The sequence below is a fragment of the Oenanthe melanoleuca genome, chromosome 1A (genome assembly GCF_029582105.1).
Source record: "Oenanthe melanoleuca isolate GR-GAL-2019-014 chromosome 1A, OMel1.0, whole genome shotgun sequence".
Taxonomy (NCBI): Eukaryota; Metazoa; Chordata; class Aves; order Passeriformes; family Muscicapidae; genus Oenanthe; species Oenanthe melanoleuca.
In genome coordinates, this window is record NC_079334.1 from 10,905,269 (window position 1) to 10,930,465 (window position 25,197).

At 43.4% G+C, this 25,197-nt stretch overlaps 2 protein-coding genes and 1 long non-coding RNA gene across 3 annotated transcripts in view; 1 reads left to right on the forward strand and 2 right to left on the reverse strand.

Moving 5' to 3' along the window:
* BORCS5 (BLOC-1 related complex subunit 5) overlaps positions 1 to 2,408 on the reverse strand; it is a 59,927-nt gene extending 57,519 nt beyond the window's left edge. Inside the window, exons 1-2 of the mRNA XM_056481932.1 lie at positions 2,308 to 2,408; positions 1,712 to 1,855 (exon numbers count right to left, since the gene is read on the reverse strand). Coding sequence (XP_056337907.1) covers positions 1,712 to 1,855; positions 2,308 to 2,365 — 202 coding nt within the window. The 5' untranslated portion in view covers positions 2,366 to 2,408. The remainder of the gene's footprint in view (positions 1 to 1,711; positions 1,856 to 2,307) is intronic.
* Positions 2,409 to 6,970: 4,562 nt separating this feature from the next.
* MANSC1 (MANSC domain containing 1) lies at positions 6,971 to 14,472 on the forward strand. Its single transcript, XM_056481931.1, has 3 exons — positions 6,971 to 7,510; positions 8,338 to 8,478; positions 10,239 to 14,472. The coding sequence occupies exons 1-3, from the start codon at positions 7,291 to 7,293 to the stop codon at positions 11,231 to 11,233; spliced, it is 1,356 nt and encodes a 451-aa protein (XP_056337906.1). The 5' UTR covers positions 6,971 to 7,290; the 3' UTR covers positions 11,234 to 14,472.
* A 7,070-nt stretch (positions 14,473 to 21,542) lies between these two features.
* On the reverse strand, positions 21,543 to 25,143 carry LOC130248285 (uncharacterized). The gene is made up of 3 exons (XR_008839626.1): positions 24,794 to 25,143; positions 24,384 to 24,482; positions 21,543 to 23,498 (listed from the first exon to the last, which is right to left on the reverse strand). It is a non-coding gene; the product is annotated as an uncharacterized LOC130248285 (long non-coding RNA).
* Positions 25,144 to 25,197: the final 54 nt, after the last annotated feature.

The following is a 25,197-nucleotide window of genomic DNA, read 5'->3' on the forward strand; positions in this document are numbered from 1 at the left end:
CAAGTGAGCCTATGGTAGGTCTGCCATCTCTCAAGAGTCAACTCATTCAACAGGCCCACACTGCTTTCTGTAGTGAACACAAGTATCACAGTCTGCTTGTTCAAGTAACAACAAGTACTTGAGGCTGAAAAAGGTGTTCGCAAAAGTGATTCAGCATGCAAAACTCTTGAGCAGTCACCAGGTGTCACTACATCTCAGGAGACTCATAGGAAAGCAGAAGCTGAGTGACAAAAACAGAAGAGAACGTTTCTATCATACAACCTCAGCTTCAGGTCAAAAGCAAGGCCAGAAAAAGCAACTGAGTCACCAAGACAATTTAAAGTGTACACATTTAGGAGCTGAAGGACCTAGACTGGTCATCTAAGGCAGTGTGCTCCAACTTTTCCATCACAGCCACAGGGCTGCTGCTCTTCTTTCTCACTTCCCACCTCCAGCACTGGACCTTTGAGATCCTAGGAGCCTCACAGGAACACCATCTCTGGAATTGATCACCAGTCTCACTTCCCAGGACTACCTTCCACAGGCAACCCAGGTTTGCTCATGAGTCTGAGGCTGGGTGGAACTGAAACTCTTTGTCATCACACTCTTACACACACACAACTACTTTGGTACCATCTTCTAATTTTTTTCTCTCATATTAAAACTTCCTCATTTCTTTTAGGGTTTTGGATTCCAGCATTTACATTTCAAGCTGTCACTAGCATGATCCTGGTTCTGCCTTACATACAAGGCAGGACAAAGCATTTGCTTTACAGTCAAAGAGTGTTCTGCTTTTCTTCATGGTCTCGCTATATTTCTGCCCCTTCTGCAGGAAACAGCAGTCACTGCCATGCACATCCAGAACTTACCCATAAAATAAAATGCCCAATAAAATGTTAAATGTTTGGCTCAATAGGCTATCATAATGTTTACAACTTCTAGTCATGTTCCAGGACCTTCATGCAGTAGGCATACACAAATATACAAAAAGTAAATACTTTCTGTCCAAGAAGTGGTGGCGTGATCCTACCTCTAGTAGATTACCTCTAGTGATACCTTTTCAGATACTAAGGCCACTCTGCATTCTCCTCTAAAACAGATAGCTAGAAGCCAGGCCACAAAACACAGTTTTTGCTAAACAGCAGGCTCGACAACTTTGATTGAAACCTTTACTTCCCTTTGAACAGAAGAAATTAATGAGTGCAAGGGATGAAAGAAAAAGAATGGAAGGAAAAGAAGCAAAGAAGAGTCTCAGCCTATCTACCCCACTGCAAAAAAAACAAGAATAAAATCTGCTCTGGTTGGAAACTCCCACAAGGTATGTTGACTTCAAGCAGCTTAATGCATACACAGGTAGCTATGGCTGAGAGTAATACACAACTGTTTTTAAAAGAGCAAAAGAGGAGACTGTCATCCATTATATATTAGAATATAACACAGCATCTCTCATCAGCCAGTGGTACAGGACAAGCTGGTGTGCTTGGAGCTGTTCTGTCTTCACAGTAGATGGTTCCATCGTAAAGAACACTACAAGCCACCTCTAAACCAGTTCACCCACTGTTTAGAAGGCTGGGATTAATTATGGTATAACAAAAGAGTAAGGCTTAAAACAAGAGGGGAAGTGAAAAATAGGGACAGAAATATGAACTTCAGTAGAAACCTCACGGTACACAAACTCCATTAGGTACAAAAAAAGAAGGCATCTAAAAACAGAGGAAGAACAATCACTTACCTTTCAAAAGGGGCTGGAAAGTTGGAATTTCCTGCAGTTTTATGACATCTGGATCATTGCTGACATTCCGCGAGGATTGTGTTCCTGGGGCTACGACCACAATGTCGTCCATTTTTGCTCGCTGCTTGGCTGGCAACGGAGATGCTGGATATGGGAGGGAGAGGGAAGAATCAACTTTATAAGCAGATTCCACCAGAATCCAACCCTATGCGATTACTGCTCTATCTAATATTGCACGGCTGTGCTTTTTATAGCACACTGCCGAGATCACTGAAGGGCTCTAGGCTCCTCTCCCTCTGCACAGCGGGGAACAGCTGATTCCGGAGCACCTGCAGCACTGACGGCCGCTCGCTGCGGCTGCCGGGGCGCTCCGCATCGCCGGCGCTGCTCCCCCGGCCCGGGCGGAGCCCCCGCGCCCTCACACCACGGGCCGGGCCGGGCCGGGCCGCCGCTGCCTCCCGAGAAACAGCTCTTCCCTTCTGCACAGCCCTTCCCTTCTGCACAGCCGCTGTGCCTCCCAAGGAAACAGCCGTGCCCTTCTGCACAGCCGCTCTGCCGGCACAGCCCCGCGCCCTCGCTCCCTGCCAGGCACGGACCTGCGGCGCTCGGCTCGCCCGGGCGGCTCTCGGCCTCGGCGCTCTGCTCCGCGCCCATGGCGCTGCCTCCGTCGCCGCCCGCCGCAGCGCGGGGGCCGCCGCCGCCCACGGGGTTCCGGCTGCGCCGGGTCACGGCGGCTCCGCCCGGCGGGCGGGGCCCCGCTCGGGGCTGCGGGCCGGGGCCGCTCGGCTGTGCCCGGCCGGAGCCGGCGCGGGGCCTGGGGATCGGCACAGAAACGCTGATCTGTGTGGGCAGGGGAGGTGAATCCTCCTAAGCTGCTCGGCCCTAGCGAAGCCAGTATTTCTAGTGCTGTGTCCCCTTCTGTGCTGCTCGGTGTTACCGGACAAGTTATATTTCTTTAATAAGGGACCTATGACCGAATACGTTGAGTTGGAAGGGACCCACAAGGATCATCGAGTTCAGCTCCTGGCCCTGCACAGACACCCCAACCATCCCACCCTGTGCATCCCTGAGAGCATTGTCCAAACGCTCCTGGAGCTCTGGCAGCCTTGGGGCTGTGACCATTCCCTGGGGAGCCTGTGCAGTGCCCGACACCCTCTGGGGGAAGAACCTTTCCTGATATCCAGCCTGACCCTCCCCTGACCCAGCTCCAGCCATTCCCGGTCCTGTCCCTGGTCCCAGAGAGCAAAGCTCAGTGCCTGCCCCTGCTGCTGCCCTCAGGAGAAGCTGTGACTGCGATGTCTGCCCTCAGTCTCCTCCAGCTGAACAGACCAAGTGTCCTCAGCTGCTCCTCACACGGCTTCCCCTCAAGGCCCTTCACCATCCTCCTGCCTTCCTTTGGACACTCTCTAATAGTTTAATGTCTCTCTGACAATCCCCTCCCTGGCCTGGCCAGGGATGATCAGTAATTGTGCTGAAATCAGCTCCAAGTGGGAAAAGGTAATTCTGGTAGGGAAGATCTCCAACCACTGATCCACAGGCCACCAACCCAAGAAACTCCTTGACACAAAAGAAGAGAGAAACTGAGCATGTAAACTAATTAACATGAAAAGCGAGCGAATCATTTACCAATAGAAGATAGAATACTAATTAATAAGAGAACTACATAACTGGTAACCAATGAAGACTAATTTCTTTTTTATGAAAATTTATACATACTCAAAAGTTTTGATAACTAATTAACATGTTTGGTGAGGCAATACCCATGTAGCTCTGTACTGAATAAAGTAATGTCAGCTTTCTCACCCAACAAACTGGGTGAGAGAACTTATTTCCCACTTTTTGGTGATGAGAGGATGTAGTGGAGGCCACAAGGATAATGTGGGCCTGGAGCATCTTTCTTATAAGAAGAGTGGCATGGGAGGAGTGGGAGTTTTGGATAAGCTTGCTCTGGCTCAGATTTTGGCAACTGTTTAAATGTAAGGACTCACTCTGGCCAAGCTCTAGTGATGGCAGATCAGGTCTATTTATAAAAAATGAATTATTTATTAAACAGACAAGTGATAAACTGACAAAAGATATTAATCAGAATTACTTACTACACAGTATAAAACTAAAAACAACTAGGGGTAGATTACAGCATAACATAGTGACAATATCAAGGTACCTCTATTAAAGGTAGCAAAAGAAATAGTATTAGGAGTCAAATGCAGCTTCCCACTGAAAGGTCAATAACATTCACAGATTCCTTCACTCAGTCTCCAGGAGAGTAACCGCAAAGCAGTGTCCCTACTCAGGGCAGAAACTCCACACATTTCCAGGGAACTGTGTAGAAGATTTCTGCTTTGTGGAAGTTTGGTGTGGCTTTTATAATTGTAAAGTGAGGTGTCTGTCAGTCAGGAATCCAGCTTATCTTTCCACTTGGACAGTGAGATGTTTATTGGCAGTTGGGAGATGCCAGACCAGTGTTAACCCATGGCCCCAAAATGACCCACTACAAAACAGCTTGTCCTGTTTGAGCTGTCTGGCCAGTTAACAAATAACAAATAACAAATAAGCTCTTGTGAGGGGTGAGATGCCCTGCTACAAAGAGACTGCAGGGGCTGGGCCTGTTTAGTCTGGAGAAAAGACAACTGAGAGAGGATCTCTTTAATGCAGATAAATAGCTTAAAGGGGATGCCAAGAGGAACCAGACTCTTTTCAGTGGTGCCCAGTGACAGGACAAGAAGCAATGGCCATAAACTAGAACATGAGAAGTTTCATTTCAACATGAGGAAGAACTTCTTCCCATTGAGGATGGCAGAGCACTGGAACAGCTGCCCAGGGAGGTTGTGAAGTCTTCCCCTCTGGAGAAATTCCAAACCCACCTGGAATGTGGGTTGCTGTGCCACCTGCTCAGGGTGGCCTGCCTTGGCAGGGGGACAGGGTTAGATGGTCCCTTCCAACCCGAACAATTCTGTGATTTTTAAATTAAAGGTATTAATTCTTCTGTGCCAAGGCAAACTGGCCAAACCCCAAAGTGCTGGGCACAGAGCAGAGTAGTGTGGGCAACATCCACCACCAGCAGCCCTTATAGATGCATGTACCAGGAGTGAGAGAGAAACAGCCCAGATCAAAAGTCCACAGGCAGCTCAGGCTTAGGAAAACAAGATTTAAAAAACCTCAAAAAAACACAAGTGTAAATGAGAAGGAAACATACTTTGAGATTTGAGACCTACTGTTTTCATATTTGACAGTCAAATCAGCAAAGACATCATGCAGTTGTCTATGACAGAAGAATTGTCTATGAACAGCACTGGTCCCTGCTGGTTTCTGAACAAGCCTGTTCTCTGCTCATGCACAAAGCCCAACGTCATCCAAAGCTCTGCACCCAACTCGGCACTGTTTCTCTTGGCTGCCTTTGCTAATTGCCACCAAGATTTAATCTCACACAAGAATGATGCTCCCGTCTTGTGAGAACTGCCCCTCAGCACTGTTACTGAGATCCAGGCTATGGGAAGGCAATCCCAATCCAACAGAACCTGCTGCTAGCTATAGGCTGTATGCTGCACTATGTACTTTAGTAACCTATTAGAAAAGGTTACAACAGAGGTTCACCATATCTGTGCCTGGGCGTTTCACCTTGTAGGACACTGGCTCCAAAGCAGAGAGATGCTCTACAGAAAACACCTTTAGTGACCTAGCACCATGTCTAAGACCTAATGGTGTCCCACCATTCTCCCTCTTTCAGCCTCTCTTTCTTCCCATTGCAGTGGTAAGGGAACACAGCAGCTGCTGGACAAGGCTGCCTCTCTCCTAGCCCAGTGGATGTGATTTTCAAGTAGCTTTTGATGGATCTAGGCTTCCCTGCACCTCAGCAGCCTGACCAATTTGCTTCTGGTCTCCCCAGGGAGACTGGGTGCCTGCTCCACCAGGAAGAGGCAGGAAGAGCAGAAATTTGCCATGGTGGCTGGTGTGGGGAAGTCATATTATCCCCATTATCTCTTCTGCCCTGCTTATCTTATAGATCACATCAGCCCTTCTCATTTTCCCATGGTCATCTATGCCTGTCTGGCCAAAGCAATCTCTGTGCATATTCTCACATTCACCATCCCAAGAGTTCAGGTGAAGAACTAGTTTCCTCACTCTCCAGTTCTGACCACTCCAGCCAGGCCATTAACCTTATTTTTCAGCTTCTTTCTGCTCAGCTTCTTCCACCACCTCAACACAAGCAAAGGCAGGTGGCAAGATGCCCATGCCTTGGCATCTAACCCTTACAATATATAAACTAACCTGCCTTTTGAGATAACTTCATGTAATGGCACATCTCTAAAAATAAAATGGATTTTATTTACAGGGAACTAAATAAAAGGTCTCTTTCCTGAAAAAGAAGGAATATGCCTTATAATTCTTTTATTCTTTGCACTACTCTGGTCTAATTTTACTCTTAAACACTACTCCAAAAATAGTAAGAAAAAAAATTAAAAAGAGGGAATGAAAATTTCCCAGCAAAAACGTTACTTAGGTTAGCAATTGCACTGAGACAGCTTATAGAAGAATGGCCAAGACACCAGTCAGGGGTCCCAGTAGATAGGCTTTTCTGTACAACTCCCATTCCACAAACATCTTGTGCTTGGATGTGATTTGAACAGGATTACTCAGGTAGCAAGGAGTCTTTTACACACACATTGAAATATTTCCATGTCCATTTAGTCCAGGAAAGGCATATTAATCACTTTCATTACAGCTTCCAAAAACAGAACTCAGCTGGAGGACTGTGGGTAACATCGTGTCAGCCTGACCACCAAGAGCTTCTCTAGGTGGTTTTGCATTTGTGTCTGATGCTCAGGAAGAGCCCTTGGGGCCGGCGAGTGGCTGGAGGAGCGGGAATACCCTCGCAGCTGGGCAGGCAGAAGAAGGAGAGCGGGAGGAAGGCAGGAGAAGGACAGGCAGGATGAAGACGGTTGGAAGAGGGAAGCAAGGGAAAAGGAGGGCAGGCAGGAAGGGGACAGAATGGTGGGCAATAAGAAGCAAGAGAGGAGAAGGGCGGGCAGCTAGGTAAGCGTGAAGGCTGGAGAAGAAGGGCAGACAGGAGGAGGGCAGGTAGGTAGGTAAGCAGGAAGCCTGGAAGAGGAGGGCAGGTAGGTAGGTAAGCAAGAAGCCTGGAAGAGGAGGGCGGGCAGGAGGAGGGCAGGCAGGTAGGTAAGCAGGAAGCCTGGAAGAGGAGGGCGGACAGGAGGAGGGCAGGCAGGTAGGTAAGCAGGAAGCCTGGAAGAGGAGGGCAGGCAGGTAGGTAAGCAGGAAGCCAAGGAGGAGGAGAGCAGGTGGCAGGCAGGCAGAGAAGGGCAGCCGGCGTCCCGGGCCCGCCTCCCACGGTCCCTCCTCCCGGACGTGCCGGGACAGCCGCGGTTCCCCGAGCCGCCGTCCCGAGCCCGGCCAGGCTCCGCCGCTGCCTTCCCGAGCCCTTAGGGCAGGGGTGGCCCTAAGGTGCCCCAGGAACGCGTGCCCGGCCCGGGAGCAGCAGAGACCCCTCGGCGCGGCTGCCGCTGGCCGCGAAACCCGGCCGTGCCGGAGGGGCCCCGCGGGGAGCGGCCCGGGTCACCATGTCCCGCGGGGACAGCCGCTGGCCGGTTCGCCTGCTGGTGATCACCTGCGTGATGGCCGGGCCGGCGCTGAGCCAGGAGTGCTCCGCGGAGAAGATGGAGAATTCCATCATCGATATAGACTTGTCCCTGCCCCGCGGCGTCCGGGGCGCGGAGCCGCTGCGCGTCCCCGGCGCGGGCGCGTGTGTCCGCGCCTGCTGCTCGGGGCAGCGGCTCGCAGGTAACCTCGGCCTCCTTCTCCGCCGCTGCCTGGGAGAATAATTCTGGAGTTTGGGGTCGCGGGGTAGTCAGCTGCTGGTGTTCTCCGTGTTCAGCACGGAATTTACCCTCTCGTTCAGGCTGCGCTTAATTCCAGCTTGCGGCTGCTGCATTCTTTTGCCAGTGGATGTTAGGTCTTAACGCAAGAGCCCGTGGTGCTAGGGAAAATAGTTGCATCACAGAAACAGCGTTAGTTTTAGGTGTTAAAACCTCCCGAACGCCGAAGGTGTGTAAGCTGTATTTACTAGCTGACATTTTGCACTGTATTTAATTTTAGCCAAGAATGAGAATGCACACCCTCCTCTAAGACAGCTGGTTTGAATCAAGCTCTTGGAACAGTAGGAGATAGGGCAGCAAGTAGAAATCACAGTGGTGAAGGTGACCCCCCGAAGCAGCAACTAGCCAAGCGATTCCTGGGATGTAATAAGGGAAAATGGCTAAATAATTTTCTTTCCCGTGAGTATATTGAGGAGGTTTTCAGTTTTATCGGGATTTGTAAGTGAGAAATTGTTGTATAAAGTGGTGCCAGTGTGGTATGGGTGAGGGGAGGATGAGAGATAAGACTCATAATTTCCCCAACTTTATTTGTACAGGAAAAGGAAGGTGTGACCTTTCATATTTTGGCCCTGGGCCATTCTTCTGCAGTCCTTGGCTGTTTTTCCTGTAGGGATGTTATGTGTTAGTAGTTTTCCTCTTACTCACATAAGCTAAAGTTAACGAACTAGATCTCATTACCATACTGCCATAAAAGTTCTTATTGCTGAAACAGGCATTTACTTTGTTTTGCAGGAGACAAGAAGTGTAATTTGATTATTTTTTATGCTGCAAGGACAAGTACACATCCAAATTGCTACTTGTTCTACTGTCCTAGCACTGAGGCTTGTCCAATGAAACCTGCACCAGGACTTGTGAGCTACAAGATAACTACAGGTAAATAACAGTGGGAGCCATCAGCCCCCGCACCAGATGACTTTTGCACCTGTGAACTTTCAGAAGTGACCAGGAACTGTTTGGGGTCGTATTTTTAGTGAAGTGTTCTAAGCCAAGCATTATGATTTGAAAATCAAAACACTTGGCTTAGAGCACTTTACTAAAATTCTTTTTTTGTTGAGGAGCATGGATGGGCAGGTGTGTGGTGAGCTCCTTTGCAGGCCCAGCTTCCCACTTGGAATAATGTCCCAACCCTTATAATATTCCTTCACATTAAATTTAGAAATCCTCATAATTTGTCCTTGCTTAAAACAAAAAGAAGCTGCTTCCATCTAGATATAGTCAAGAAGGAAAATATCCTGTACATAATGCTGGATATATCAAAAAGCCAACGGAAACACCATGCCCTTGTAGCCAGCTGTGTATTTAAAGGACCCATGCTACACTGATGAATAACTGGCAATAATAATAAATAATCATTCTTTTCTGCTTTCAGTTAGGGAACCTGAAGTGCAAAAACAAACTTTCTAAACTCAGAGCTTTATGGCATGTGGGATGCACCCTCAGGAATTTCTCTGCCTATGCTGTGGTATTTTTAACAGCAAGGCCTTTTTTACTTGTTGATTGACACTGACTTGCACCAGACCTGTTTGAACAGCTCTGATAAGAAACTGATAATTAGACTGTCCTGCCAAGGTGGTTTCTGTATGGCTGCTTTTCAGCTTTTCAGCAAACTTTTGCTGAAAAAGAGAACTTTTCCAAGAGGAACTATGCAAGGAGCAACAGTATGATATGCCGGAAGATAACTCATGTAATGTTACAGAGTGTTTTTGTGCAAGCACAGTCACACAGAAATTGTGCAAAAGCAATGTGCAACAAATGAACTGCATTTCTGTTAAATTATTACTGTAATTACACTTTCCTCCAGCTCTTTCTCCCCTAGAAGAACGTCAGGGTTTCAAACAAAGAAACAAGAAATTCAATCATGCTTGTACTTTTGTTTGGCATGTAGTGCAATGCTGCGTGAACAACTTGATTGCATTTAACACTTCTTTTTAATTTTGGAGATTTGATCTTCTGTGAACATTTAATTGTGGAAAGATTATGCTAGCTTGTTTAATGTTCCTGGTAAAATTTCAAAAGTAGCATGAGAATCTGTATGTGGTTACACTGAAAACCAAGCTAAAGGGGGGAAAGATACTTCTTGAATTATTTATTTAAATTCCAGTGCAGTTAACAAACCTTTTTGTTTCAATATTAAAAAGAGATGAGTGAGAGTCAGGACTACTTGAGAGCATGTTCCCTTTTAAATGTTCTGTGCAGAAGCTGAATGGTTGTCATGATTATATTAAATATATATTTCTATATTTTTATAAATAAAATTATATATATATATAATATGAATTGACAATTAGCCCATCTTTCCAAGAGCTCATTCTCAGACAAATACTTTCTATAATACCTGTAAATCAGGTAAATACTTTAGAAGAAATACTGTAAAATCAGGTAGCTTTTAGGATTATTATTTGTATGGTATTTCTGCCACAGAACACTGTTATGTGACTAGGCTTGAGGCTGACAGACAGGTTTTATGACAAAGAATTTAAATGCCACTATGCATATTTTAAAGAAAGGAAGATTCACTAGTCATTATCTCTTAGGGCCCCTTTACATAAATGTTTCTAAGAAATACAAATACAGTATGCCTACATTAGTCAAAAATAGATTTAAGAATTAAATACCAATATTTCTGTTTCCAGACATCCATGCCCCAGAGGATAAATCCAACAAAACTGAGAACTTTTCTTCAAATGAGTATCCTTTGCCTTTGGATGCTGGAACCTTTATTTCTCACAGTCAGAATAGCCATCAGAATTACACTACCAGTTTGCAGCAATCTGTCTTTCATCAGGCATCTGAGCTCCTGAACCACATAGGCAAGCATTTGGACAACATGAAACTTCATACAGTTTTTCCTGAATCTCAAAGAGCAGAACAGTCTGAAAGCTTCGACCCCACGTCAAGGCAGAAGGTCACTACCCTGCCACCAAACACACCTGGGGTTCCAGTAGGAAACCCCACTGCTTCATTCCCCTCCACTGCTCAGGCAAACACTCCTGAAACCAGCAGTGCTTCTCACACTCCTCTGCCAACAAGTACTGCCCAGCTGGAGCCTCCAACAACCTCTCTGCCTCCTGGTGCTGCTAAACCAAACACAGCCAGTCCCACCACAGCTGCCTCTCCACCTGCTGCAGCCACTACAGCTAAACCTGGTGTCCCAGCCACCAGCATCCTTGTTACTCATGTTCTTCTTTCCAAGCCCACCAATTCTGCTTCTACTTCTACAACCAAGCTGGTGACCATGAATTCCAGATCTGTTACCACCCCATCAGGGCCGAGGACTCCAGCCATGGCTCCTGAGCCAACAGTTGTCTCTTCCAATGATACCAGCCATGTGACCCTCCTCTCTTTTACAGGTTTCATCCTGTCCAGTGATTCCCCTGTATCTTCCCAAAATGACCTTCGGGGTTATGACCCATCTGGCTCAGAAAACTCCTTGTCAGAAGGTGTTCTGGGAGGGAAAGGGGTCTTCCAGCTGGGGGAAAAAAGCAGCCTTGTAGCAGCTTTGTTTTTTGGGGTGATGTTCTTGTTGCTAGTTATTGTGCTGACAGGGAAGAAAATACATGAATCCCTTCAGAAGAGGCATTACACCAGGCTGGATTACTTGATCAATGGAATGTATGCTGATGTCTGACTGGGAGAGGGAATAAAATTTTGAGGAACATCTCTCACTTTTGAGAAGAGATCTCTGAAATGGAAGAGTGAAATCTTGGAAGAGAATGGATTCCTTTTTTGGGCTCTAATGGGAAAGCAGGAGCCAGGAGATTGGTTTGGTAGTGAGAAGGAATGCTCTGTCTCTGCTGAACTATAATGTCTGTCATTTTTGATTTATTACTAAATCCTGAGAGTAAACATTTAAATCCAGGTTAAGCTAAGAAGGTCTTATATTTAAGGAGAAAAAGCATTTCAAGAGCTTAATCTGTGCTGTGACAAGATTAGTGAAATTGAAGTACACCTAATAAATTCAGTACCTGTGAAGCATGTGGGTGTTTTCAGTGCTATTTGCACCAAATGCCAGAGTGTTACATGATTGCCTGGCAATCCTATTTACCCTATTTGTAGCTTTAAAGGAATACTTAGTAATAGAGCTTTGCATCCAAATGGTTTTAGGTACAAAGAGGAAAAATATATCACGTATGGCATAATTTAATTTTCCTTATCTAAATATGGTTTATGGTTTTATACATATCTTTAAAGTTCTTTTGCATACATCTCAGGTATCCTTAAAACTACTTACTGCAAATGTGGGAGCTCTCAAAGCACACCCTCTTCACTTCTAGTGTCCCCTTCATGTGAGTGGTAATAAGCATAGCTACTTAGTAACAGTTGTTTTGATATTTGAGGTTTTTTCCAACTAAACAATTCTATGATTTTATGTTTTTCTGACTCTTCAACAGTGAGAGTAAGTGGGACCATCTACTGCCACACAACTTCCAGGTCTCATTATTTAAATTTCCCTTTGTGTACAGTCTGTCTAAACCTGGTTTTAGAATGAAAGGCTAGATTTCAGTGTTCATGTCAGGTGGCATAATCAACAACAAATGTCAGGGCAGAGAAGGAAGGGTGCCTCGATGCAAGGAAACAATTCTGATACAAAATATGAAATTTGACTCACATCCAAGAGATTCTTAGATCTGTCAAGCTTAGTGTGGTGGGAAGCAGGCATGATCCAAAAAATTGCCTCAAGGCAAGTTTTCTGAAAGCTCTAAATAACTAAATGCAGAAAATTCTCTGAAAATTCCATTATTCAGAGATCAAAGAAAAGTCGGTGTTCCTTCTGTCAAGAACTTGAATTCTTATTATATGGAGGCTGAAAATTGCTTTATATATATAAAACCAGCTGGTCTGCTATACTGTTGAAGTCTGACAATGGTAAAAAGAAAAGCAGTCTGGATAACCTCTTAAAAGTGAACAAAATTACAGAGGAAATATACCTCAAATTTAACAGCTTGTTTGTTGATTGTGCTTTGTTTAACCTCATTTTCTTTCTTTCTTTTTTTTTTTTTTAATAGCTATTGTCAGAGGTTTCTGGTCAAGGAACCTAACAAGGAGGAACATTTTTGGGAAATGAGTTCACAGAATGATAAGTACTAGGCCTAGCTGTAAAAATGCAGATGCAGATCTGAGGTTGACCATAATTTTCTCTCATAAGAACTGCAACCTTCATGAGAAGCTTTCTATGTTGCTGCTGCCACCACAGCACCTTAATGCAGGAGAGGTGCTGAGAACAGCCCCTGAATGCTCACTGTGCATTTCTGCTGTAATAAATAATTTGTTGGAGGTAAAAAGTGGTTGGTATTAATTGATATGTTTACAGTACAATAGCAAAATAGTCAACAGAAACCAGCAGATGTATCTCAGGGTTGTTCAGAGCACAGGTCATGTATTCACCTGGAGAGGGGCATTTTTTAAGGACATGTAGTAATAGGACAAGGGGGAATAGCTTTAAACTAAAAGAAAGAAAGTTTAAAGTAGATATTGAGAAGAAATTCTCCCCTGTGAGGGTGGTGAGGCCCTGGCAGAGGTTGTTCAGAAAAGCTGTGGCTGTCCCATCCCTGGAAGTGTTCAAGGCCAGGTTGGCCAGGGCTTGGAGCGGATAGTGGAAGGTGTTCCTGCCCATGGCCAAGGGATGGAATGAGCTGATCCTTAAGATCCTTTCCAACTCAAACCACTCTCATTGTGGCCCGTGTCATTAGGAGCTGCCCTCCACCCAATGAGCAGTGCATGCCCAGCAAGGTGAATGGCAGAGGTAAAGCTGAGAGGTGCTCAGGCACCATGGCTGATTTGCTGAGGATGCTGACCTCAGTGGTTTTTCACAACATTTGAGTTAAACAACTTTAGAGGTTGTAACATGAAAAATCTTCTTTTATGCTCAAGCAAAGAAAACAAAGTATTAGGTAGGTGTACTGAAACAGTTTCTAAAAAATTTTTAAATTATTTTTCCCATCTATCTGTCATGTTGGATTCAGAGTTAACGGGGAATTAATTGATAGCTGACCAGTTTGGATCTCTCTGGAGGGGCCTTTACAAACTGTGTTTGAACACTAGAGGGCAACAACAGTTTATTAAACAGAACTGACAAGTTACGAGGATTTTTGATGATTTGAAAAAGTTTTAATTAGTTTGGTTTTTTAACTTCCCAAACTATGGCTATTTTATTGCAAAAAGGTTTTATAGGAAAGTTTTTTGTTTATTGGAAGGGTCTGGGTGGAGGATTATGCACACACATTTTTAAAACTTTTCACTGTATCATATAATGGAGAAGACAAAAAAACTAAGCATATTTTCTGTTTTAATAGCATTGAATCAGATTGCATTATTTTCCATGTATTGGCATTTCCTGTTAACAGAGAATGAGAGATTTCCCATCATCATTCTTTTGACTATGATGCTTTATTATATGCATTTTTGGAGCTTATTTGCCTAGATAATCCTCTTGTATTATGAACAAAAAGGGAGTGAGACTAACTAAAAAAAATCCAGTTTGTTATACTTTCCAATGTTAAAACTTCTGTGCACTCTTCTATTTTTCCACTGACATGTCCTGTGGTCTTCATTGTGCACCACACATGGAACTGGATCATTAATCACCATGCTGTGATGACAAGCCTCACATTGGGGTGGCTCTTTCTGAAGGTAACCAGTTCTGGTATGGCAGGAGGCCAAAAGCTGATTGACTTTTGTCACATGGAGAGTGTCATAAATTCTATAGCTGCTTGTTTTCATGTTCTTGCTTTATAATGCTGAACAAACATAAGGTGAGTAAATATTAACTGTCATGAACAAAACTGTCTTGTGGTATTGTACAGTAAAACAAATAGCCTGGATTTTATAAGCACTGCAAACAATCATAAATAAATAAATTATAGGTCTGTTTGAGATGGATGAGAAGGGTGCAAAGTCCCTACCTCAAAGGGCTGCAAACTCAGTTTGGTGTGTTCCCTGCAAATAGTGCTTCAGTTCATTTTAACTCCTGTAGGAGTAGGAAATGCTTATACTCATGATTATTTCAAATTACTAACCAACTAACAAAACCCAACAAACAAACAAGGAAATAAAACCACAAAAAAAAAATTATATAAGAAGGCAGTTTCAAAACTGGATCTTGTTTTTTTGCCTCCTGCAAAACCATCTAAGTGGATTTGAATCTGATGACATGCTTTGATCCTACCAACCCACACTCCATGCTGATAAAAACATGGAATTTAAAGTACCAGTGCTGCAGTCAGCATTTCCCACACAGTATCCTATCATACAGAGAGCTATACTTTCATATACTATTTTTCTGTCACCCTCCTGAAATGGGCCTAGACAGCTGTGCTCTTCCTGTGCTTTACTCATCCTCTCATACATACTGCTCTACATTTCTGTTCATTGATAGGTGTGGGATAGCTGCATCCCCACATCCTTGAAGTCTTGCACATCCCTTCAGGAGTGTACATGCTGTTCCCAGATGCTTTCCCAGTGTATGTCTTTTCCAGGTATGTCTCCTGAAGGGCTAGGCTATATTGAATTTTTTTTTCTTCCTCTTCAGAAGGCCAACACTCAATCTTACAGTCTAAATTTGCTTTGTTTCCTTTAGGTCTCTACACTTCTTGAGGATGTCAAAGCACAAAGCATAAAACTGCTGCTCTTTGTCACCTTTGTGTTTGCTATTATAAACAATGTATAGAAGTATTTTTAAGTTTCAGTACAACTACGCTGGATCATTGTTTTCTATATATTGGCTCACTTAATTGAAAAAAAAAAATAGGCCTGAGGATCATGTATTAACTTCTCTTCTGTTTTTCTCTTACTCCTCTCCTTCCATCCTATAAAATGTCATTTTCTTCAGTGACAAGAATTTAGATATGCCATGTTCTGATCTCTTTTCTTTTTGGTTCACTTTGTTTTAATAAAAAATTTATGAAGAAAATTGAAAATTCCACTATACCAATCACATCCAGGAGTAGTAATCAGATAATTTTGTGCACTCTGTATTTTCTCAAAAAAATTTAACAAGTAGTTAATGTCCAGAACAACTGGCTAAACCATAAAGAGTGTTTTTAAACATTTGCTGATTTGAACAGTCACTCTGAAGACCACAAACGTGTTCCATCACAATGCTATGATGGTAAAGACAGTTGTATGAGGTAAATTAGCTCCTTGTAAGATGCTTTGTTACCAGCTACCTCAGAGAAGCAGCTGAATCCTGGCTGAAAGTTACCAGGAACATCACCAGGTTTCGCTGTGCTTCCGCTTGCACTGAAGAAAGGATGTGGTCAATGGAGCCCAGACTTTGACTTTTGCTACAATTCTCAACAACACCTAGATGGAAAATTTGCCCAAAGTTTGAACAAAGTTTTTGCTGCAAAGATGGTGGAAACCCCCTCACTATGACACACATCTCCTATAGGCTTGCCTGCTGTTTAATTAGTTTCTGAGTACATTTTTCTGTTTGCTTTTATGAAAGAGCTTTTTTCTCCTACCCCGAACCCCAAGTTCCACTGAAATGACTGAAATACTTGAGTAAGTATTTGGATCCTACAAGCAAGGTTTTTTTGATCCTCCAAGTAAACTCTGAATGAGATGATCCCTATACTACAGTGGTCATGTGTTATGTTTCTTTGTCAGTGCAGCTCCCATTGGTGTCAGTGGGAGGTCTTCCAGCACATATTTATAAGTCAAGTCCTCCCACTTAGAGGCTCATTAACTGTTCAAAGCAATTGCCTTACAGGATAACAGAACATCTCAGCCCAGAGGTAAAATTTCTGACAGAAACTGTAGAACATTTCCCCAGCTGCTTCTGGTTATTTAACTATGACAATGTTGTCCTTCTTTGGTTCCAGGGCATGAAATAGGGAGTTCAAATGTTTTTCCACCATGTGATAACTCAGGCAGTACTTCAGGAAAGACTCCAGATATGGCACACACTGTATGTTACCTTTACGGTGTGCTCTGATTTAGAAAGGGTAAAAAATAATTTGCTCGTGAGATAGAGTTCTAAACCCATGAGAACAGCTCACTCCATGCTTCTCACTGCTAAACAAGATACACATGTGGCTTTCCTAGACAAATCATAAAGCAAGGGTACACCTCATTCAAATGAACATTATAAAGAAGGTAGTGTTTGAAAAGTAAAAGCCTGAATGCTGAAGTCTATCCACATCCTACATCTAGCAGAGTTGCTACATATGGCAACTTTTCCAGAAATGCCCTAGACACTCCATCTCAAGAGTGAGTTTAAGTGTAGTTAAGTGCTGGGATGTTTTTGCAGCTGCCAGAAATGGCTATCCCTCATGATGGTAATGAAAATTATTTCAGGAGCATTGACAATAGCAAAAACAGCAATCAAAGAAGTGTGTGTGTGCTGCAAGTAGGTACAGTGCAGGTTGCTTCCTCCTGCCTGGAGCATCCTGACTTTCTAAACCACCAGGCATTTGGAACATAAAAGAAGGTTATCCTGGGCAGCAAACAGAGTAAAAGTGCAAAGATACAGCAAGTCACCATCAAAAGAGATGCATGGAATTTGTGAGAGACTAGCTTTCCAATATAATGTAAATTAATTCATTTTTGCTTCTGTTCATGTGATAATGAGACATTAATCAGAGTTTATCAATGCATGGTAAATTTCAGTTTCAGATAAAACATAGTAATAAAAAGGTTAAATATTTAAAACCTCCCAATCTAGCTTTTCAATGCCACCAGTGCCTACTCTTAGGGATGTAAGGGCTGTGATGGCTATGGGAGCTGCTGTAGGATCAGTGAGGGCTACAGGGTCTCTGAGAACTACAGGGTCTGTGAGGAGAAGTGAGGGCTATGGAGTGTGTGAGTGATACGAGTGCTGTGAGGTCTATGAGGTCTCAGGGGGTTTTGAATGCTGTAAGGGCTATGGGGGCTTGGAGGGCTATGGGGTCTGTGAGGGCAATGAGGGCTATAGGGGCAGTAAGGGCAATGGTTGTTATGGGGTCTGTGAGCTGTGGGGGCTGTGAGGGCTGTGGAGTTTGTGAGGGATGTGGCATCTGTGAGTGCTACAGCTCTGCTGTTTTTTAGTCACCTCCTTTTCCTTCTTTTTTTTTTTTTTTTTTTTTTTTTTTTTTGGTTGTTGTTGTATGGTTTGATTTTTGCATTTTGGGGTGTTTTTTCCTGTGGTTGGCATTTCCTCTTCTCTGCTGTGGCCTCTCTTCTCTTACTTTTTCATTGCTTTTCAGGGACCCTGCAAACCTTTCCAACAGTGGGCTTATACAGCTAAAGCCAGCATCAGTTACAATCAGCTCTTGGTTTAGCCAAAGCTGACTGATCTTACCCTCTTTTCTTGGAAAGGCTTTTTAGTTCTCCCATGTAATGCCAAGGAGTCTGCTGTTGTCCCTGGGGTGCACAGGGTGAAAGCAATGAGTGCCTTATCCAGAAATGTCAGAGGTCAGAGGTTTGACAAGGCCAAGTGTCTGCAAACATTTTTGTCTCCTCTCTTTAAGAGGTTTGGGTCTGGGGTTCCCATTGTTTTGGGTTTTTTGCTATGGTGACTGGAACACCTTTTCCTATACTGAATGATTTACTGCTACAGTGTACCTTGGGGCACACGTATCCTAGCTGTTTCCCCCTGTTAAAGTACCAGGATTCTTAAACCACAAATGAAGATAGGACTCTAAATCACAATTCCTTTCAACACTTAGAGTTTTGGTTATCTTGAAAGAAAAAAGTGTTTTGGGAAAATAGCGCTTTAAATGTATTGTTCAGAAAAAAGATTTCTTAATATGCTGAGATTAAACAGGGATTTTGCTCTGTGTGAGCCCTTTTCAAATTGTTGTAAAGGTATTAGATTTTTCACAATTGCAATAAGGAAAAAAAAAAAGTAGAAGTTGCATTAACTGCAAAGCTGACACTGAAAAAGACATTGGAAGAAGCTTTATGAGTCAAGGCTATTCAGACACAATTCCCTGACTTTTATGCAAAGATCCATGTGACCAAATACCGTCTTTGTGGTTTTGACTGGTGAGAGGGTAGAAAAAAAAAGGATGAGAAATGAATTGGGTAGCCCTCACTCTAATCACTGTTTCTTCTTGAGAGGAAAAAATACAAGGTAATTATTCCAAAACAGAATATTATAATCTTTAATAATATCTTCATAGCAGCCACTACATTTTTAATAAATATATTTGGGGAGAGGGTCTGACGTTCTCCGAGTTTTCCTTTGTAATTTATCTACATTTAGTTGCCAGCTGTATTGGAAGAGTATTTATTGAAATCTACACTAAAAGGAAATTATTCAAAGAACTAATGAAAATGGAAAAGCAGTGAATGACACTTCAGCCCTACATAATTGCCTCTTCCATCCCCTTATCAAGTGAAGAATGAGTTATGGGCCATAAGCCACAGAAACCTTCATATGCACCCAGTGCAACCTTAAGGACCTACATGCATCCCTGCTGTAATAGGCAATGCCTTGTCAATAGTTGATTTAAGGGTTTTTATTTTTTTTTTAAGATAAGAATTTTCTTCCTTGAAGTTTATTCACGCAGGAGTGATATCGATTCACAATAACTTTTATGATACTGAAATAAATTGGATATCTTTCATGCCATTTTTTCAGACCTTGAAACATTTCCCACAGTGAAATATAACATTTGTCAAATCCAGTATGAGTAATAGTTCTGAATTGTCAGAGGCATCCCTCTTCCTCTGGAAACCCTGACTGATAGAAGTTTAATGAAAATGTTACCAAGAATACACCTTAATCTTTGTTTTTAATAATTAATTTATTCATCAATTAAGAGGATAACAAAGATTTGGGTTTTTCTTGAAATAATAAATTGTTCCAACATCTTGCATTTGTGTGGCCTTACCTTACACTTTGAAGAGGAGCACTTCATAGAACATTGCAGGCATTAAACCTGGTTATTAACCATTAGAGGGCAACCTTTCCTGCTCTGAGGAACTCAGTGTGCTTCTCTAGCCTATTTTGAGAAGTTGACTAACTGCTCATAAAAACAACACCCCTGAAGAGATACTATGGTTGACACTCCATATTGATATACTTGAGGTGCTTAGTGTCTCTGCTGAACTGTAGAATAATTTGTATATGAACATAAAAATAAAGATATTAATATCAACATATAATTAATATAATATGAACATGGCTATAAATATGAAAAACAAGTAGGAAATATAAATATGACTCTTCCTCACAAAGTCTGAATGAAGAGGTATGGGTCTCTTTGTTTGCCATAAACTGCATTGTGTGGTAGAGTCCTTTGGCCCAGAAGTGGCTACTGCAGGTGGCAAATGATCTCTTCTCTACACACACATAGTGTGTCATACCATAAGATGCACACATAAAGATTGAAAACTGTTGTAGGAAAGATTGCTAAGTATTGTGATACAGTGACTTACCTTTCTGGACCATAGGCATAATTTTTAGTCACTAATCCCTGTGACTAAAAGAGTGCAAGAAAATGTACAAGGCTTTACCAGTAACTAATTTTTAAACTTCAAAGACTGCAGTGCAAAGCAGAATTGTTAAATATTATGCATATTGCAAAACGCTGAAGGGGTTTGAAAGGGGGTTGAAAAGGAAATATTCTTAAATTGTTGTTGCTTAAAAGGCACGCATGTTATGGTTAATAGAGCCCAGATGCTGACTGGTTTTTAAAAGCTGAGCAAGCTAAAACAAAATAGTGTTTTGGTGTCTGTCAGCCTGAAATGTGAGCTCTTTTAAAAGGATGTTTTCGCTGTATCAACATAGCATTAAAGCACTTTACAAATTTTAGAACAGTAACTTTCTCAAATGACATTTTTATAATATGGCTTTGAAATGTAGCCAGGGCTAAATACTCATAAGGAAAGTCCTGGACTTGCCCTGTGGTCTGGTGGGCAGTGCCAAATTAAAATCAGAATCCTGCATGGTTCACACTAAAAAACATGACCGCCGAAGAAGTGTATCCTCAGGCAGTGCTGTTTTCAACTCCCTGGGAGATGGGAGAGGAGAAAAGAGGTAGTAGGTAGACAGCCTGACCTTGAATGCACCACCAGCAGGAGTCCAAACGCTCCTCCAAAGTCATAAAGAAAATGCCCAAGCCTTCCAGGTCATCTTATTTCATATTTCCCTGTGGGGATATTGCAGGATTTTTGTTAGAATAGCCTTCCTGTATGGGCTGCTGAACTCAAGCACCTTCTCCTCTGTGAAGTTTTTGTTGTAAGGATTTTTTTTTTTTAGCCATAAAGAAATGCAGTTCTCATCCTGGGCATCAGGCAGCCTCTTCTGGTAGAGAAGATGTGAAAGAAAGGATGGGTATAAAGGAGGGGGGGGAAGGGAGAGTTGGGGGGAATAATAAAATAGTACTGAAATACAAGGAGAAACGGCAATTCCATATGTGATAAAAAAAGGGATTTGATGGGCTATTTAATGGGAAAATTGCTCCAGAATTAGTGGAAGTGCTAATTTTTGCTATGATTTGACTGTGGTGATAATAATGGCAAGAGCAAGTCAGGTTTGATGCCTGGAGAAAATTGCTGGACTAGAGAGATGACTCTCTGTTCAAGGAAATTTGCTTGTAAGGTGCTTATATCCTGGGAAAAAAGTACAGTTCATATGCTGTGGGAGGAAGAGTGAGGGGAAAAGTGTTGATGCTTGTGATCAAACTTCCAGAAGGAAAACATGATCACCGAGGGCGGTGATTCTGCTCTCATGAGACCCCACGTGGAGTACTGCATCCTGCTCTGGGAGTCCCCACACAGGAGGGATGTGGACTTGCTGGATCCAGAAACGAGGCACAGGGCTGGAGCAGCTCTGCCACAAAGACGGGCTGAGAGAGTTGGGGTCACTCAGCCTGGAGAAGAGGAGGCTTCAAACCTGCTAGTGCCTGAAGGAGCCTTACAGATGGAGAGGGGCTTATAACAAGGGCATTAGTGATAGGACAAGGGAGAATGGCTTCCAACTGAAAGAGGGCAAATATTAGGAAGAAATTCTTTATTATTCTATGATCTTGTCCTTTATTCATTGAAGAAGAAAAGCCATGATGAACCCATTGCTCTCTCAGAATAGGATAAACTGTGTCAGGCATTTCTATTACATTTATTAGAACTGATCTTGTTTTGAGGAATAGCTGAATGAAACATTTTTCTTTATAAACTGTATGACCTAAGCAACGTGGCAAGATGATGATGATGATGTCACAAGTCAGACTGTCCTATTTTATTCAGTGAAATGGTTGTAACAGGCATCATTGGATGGTAACATTACATCCCATTTCCCAAGCTCCTGTGCTGCAGACTTTCCTGCTGGGGGCACGAGGACTTGAGCTTGAGTTTCAGTATGAAACACTGGCCCTTTTGAAATCAGTGAGAACTTCACCATTTGCCTTCAGAGGGACCAGCATTTCAGCATGCTATGCCCATTAATTCTTGTTGAAACATTCAGTGAGAGAGCTAATTATGATAGTGGCTTCTGTGATGTGGGCAGCCACAAATTCATTTGCTGAGCATCCATCTTCTTCTAACAGCTTTTGCTCATTATGGACTTTGGTTCTGGTTCTACAGAAGATCCCATTGACTCCACTCAAAGTCAGGGCACAGTTCAAAAGCAGAGTGACTGGCAGACGCTGCTGGTTTCATGAGTTCCAGCTGCTGTCCCTTGCTTTCCTGGGGGCTGACACAACTGCTTGTGAAGCTGGGCCACCAACTAAACCAGGGAGGTTACCCAAGTTTAAAAATAATCCCTTGAAAGCTCTTGTGTCACTGAGCCACCATCCAAGTTCAGAGGTAAGGGTTTCTCAGCCTCAGATGGATTTGAGCCAGCAAACTAAGGTTTCTCTTTCTAAGGTAAATGAAAGTAGCTGTGATCAACAAGGGAGCTTCTTACTAAAATAAAAGACATTCCCCCTCCACTTACTTTGACTTTAAGCTCAAATAAAGGAACATAGTCATGCCTGTTGGAGGCTTTTTTGTGTGTGGTAATTCTGCCTCCTATTTTACTTCGTAAAAGCCTCTGCTATGGACTTAATGCTACGTGTATGAATTGAGATAGACTTGGTCTTGAATCCTAAGCACTGATGGGCAAAAGGGTTCAAAAAAGGCCATTTTTGAATGTACTGATCAATGGCTCAGAGTCCTGATGGACCTCAGTGACAAGCAGTGTCCCTCAGGAGTCCATATTGGACCATCATTCTTTAAATATCTTCATTAATAACACAGATGTGCATTCCCAGCAGGTTTGCAGATGACACCAAGCTGAGGGTGCAGTGACACACCTGAAGGACAGACCAATCCAGAAGTGGCCCATGGGAAGGGGTCCCAGCACAGGAAAGACATCAGCCTGTTGGAATGAGTCCAGAGAAGGCCAACATGATGATTAAAGGGATGGAGCACCTCTGCTGTGAGGAAAGGCTAGGAGAACTGGGATTGTTCAGCTGGAAAAAAGAAGGCTGCAAGGTGACTGTCCTGCTTCCACCCAGGAGGGTTAATTTTTGTAGTAGCCAGGAGAGGTCATGGCAAGGACATGGAGGTTATTCTATACACCTTCTGTCAGCACTAGGGCTGAGGGGAAATGAGTCTCTTCTGAGAAGAAGGGGTTCCTTCCAATCCAGTAAAAGTTGAATAGAGAAGTGGGGAGGCCCGGGTTCTGTTTGTTGTCAGGGTTCCCACAGTGAGCAATGATGTTTCTTTTTTGTACTCTTTGTCATTCATTATTCTGGTGCTGTTACTGTTTATTTTCTTATCTCATCACTGTTTCCAGTGAATTGCTCTTATCCTGACCCATGACCTTTGCCTTTTGTGCCTTCAATTCTCCTCTCCATCCTGCTGCAAAGGGGAGTGGGGGTTTGGGGGAATGAGTGATGTTGTATGATTTGGAGAGTCTTGGTGGGAGCACCATTCCTAAACCATGACAGTGACATAACTGGGACCTTCCAGAACCTGCAGGGAGTCTGCAAGAAAGATGGATAGGGACTGTTTACAAGAACATGCAGAGGTGCAGGTTTGAGGTTTTCCTCAGCTGTGCACTGTATGATTAAGATACAAAGAATTCATTACAGATCTGCCATACTTCTCAAGAGGTTAATGACAGATTGTGCAACACTACAAGTATGGAAAAAGTATAGGGAAACACTATGAGGGGAAAAAGCCCTCAAATCCCAAATCAACCACAACCCCATTTTCCTTTTAAACTGTGAAAATAAATATAACAGTGTGCTCTTTTTGCCTGCTCCTGCAAAATCTAAATGTGACAAACAAGGGTTGGGTGCAGGTTCTCTCTTCTCCAGGGTACATTTTTGTATGACAAGTCTTCCCATCCATTATCCACATGGATTTTACTTGAGTTTGCTGATCCTCCCAACTGACAGTACAGTAACATAGGAGGATATTTCACCCAGCAGATAGTCAAGGATGAAATTTTGTGATGTAGACCTGGCCTCAGGCAGATATTGCCATTGAGCTGAATTATTTACCTTTTCAAAGTCTTTTTTCTGCAACCTTGAAGATTGGAAATATACTTAATTTTTTAAAAACCCTCTGTTTTCTTCTATTTTTTAAATTTTTCCACAGTAAAAGCTGAGAGTCTGATAATATCACATGACACCAGGAGCCCTTTAGAGTCAGTCTATAATGCCCAGGCCTTTAATCTGGGCCAGATATTGTCTCCTACTGTACTAACAAGAAAAGCTATGAAAATATATGTTGAACACATATGAAGGTAAAAGTTAAATGTTTTGGTGAGTTTCTAATAATACTGAAAATAATACCGATTTTGGAATGTAAGTGCTTCAAACATTGCTCTAAGTTGTTCTGCTTCATATCATTATTCTACTCACCAGCTGTCACATTCTGTGAGGAAAGAAGAACGTGATGTAGACGTCTAGACTTAATGAAAACGTTTAGACGCGTTGAAATCATGAAGTAGATTTTCTCATCTAGAGGAAATGCAAGAAAGCTGCATTTTACATTGTCAGCAACGAACAAAGAAGGTAAGGTGCTAAGTTTTTTTTAATTGAGGGCGTATTACAAAATCTTAACTTTTTAGCCTTTTCGGAAAGGGTATGTTTACTCGAACGCAAGAGGGGAAAAGACTATATTAAAACACAGCACACTGGCCATTCATATTACTGGTAACAGCGCTCTAAGCAGCACAAACCCAGCCCACCTCATTTAGTTTAGCAAGGGGGACAATAAGGCAGAGCACCCCCAAAAAGCGCGGGGAAATAAATCACTAAATCATCATTACATCAGCCGGCCAGCAATTCCTGCTGATAAGGGACGCCTGCTCCCTCTGCTCTGGGAAAGGCCGGGATTTATTGCTCCTCAGTTAGCACACAGGGGGAAGGAAGGACCGTAACTTCATTTTGCCACCCTGCCGCCCGGCCCCCGGGCGATGCTGCGGCGTTGCGGCCCGTTCCAGGAGCGGGACGGGGACGGGGACGGGGCCGGGGCCAGGATCGGCACCGGCACCGGGACCGGAGCCTTTGTGCCGCCGCTCGGACGCCGCCGCAGCTCTGTGGCAGAAAGTAGTCCCGTCCTCACGGGCAAGGGCTGAACCGCATCGCAGGCGGCGGAGGGGGCGAGGGGAGGCAAAGTAGTCCCGCTGGAATGCGGCTGCCCCCCACCTCGCCCCGTCCCTGTGCCCGGGGG

Coding starts and splice junctions, on each gene's coding strand:
- MANSC1 (XM_056481931.1), top strand. CDS start 7,291: ATGTCCCGCGGGGACAGCCGCTGGCCGGTTCGCCTGCTGGTGATCACC. Junction 7,511..8,337: donor CTCGGGGCAGCGGCTCGCAG/GTAACCTCGGCC, acceptor TTTGTTTTGCAG/GAGACAAGAAGTGTAATTTG. Junction 8,479..10,238: donor GAGCTACAAGATAACTACAG/GTAAATAACAGT, acceptor TTCTGTTTCCAG/ACATCCATGCCCCAGAGGAT.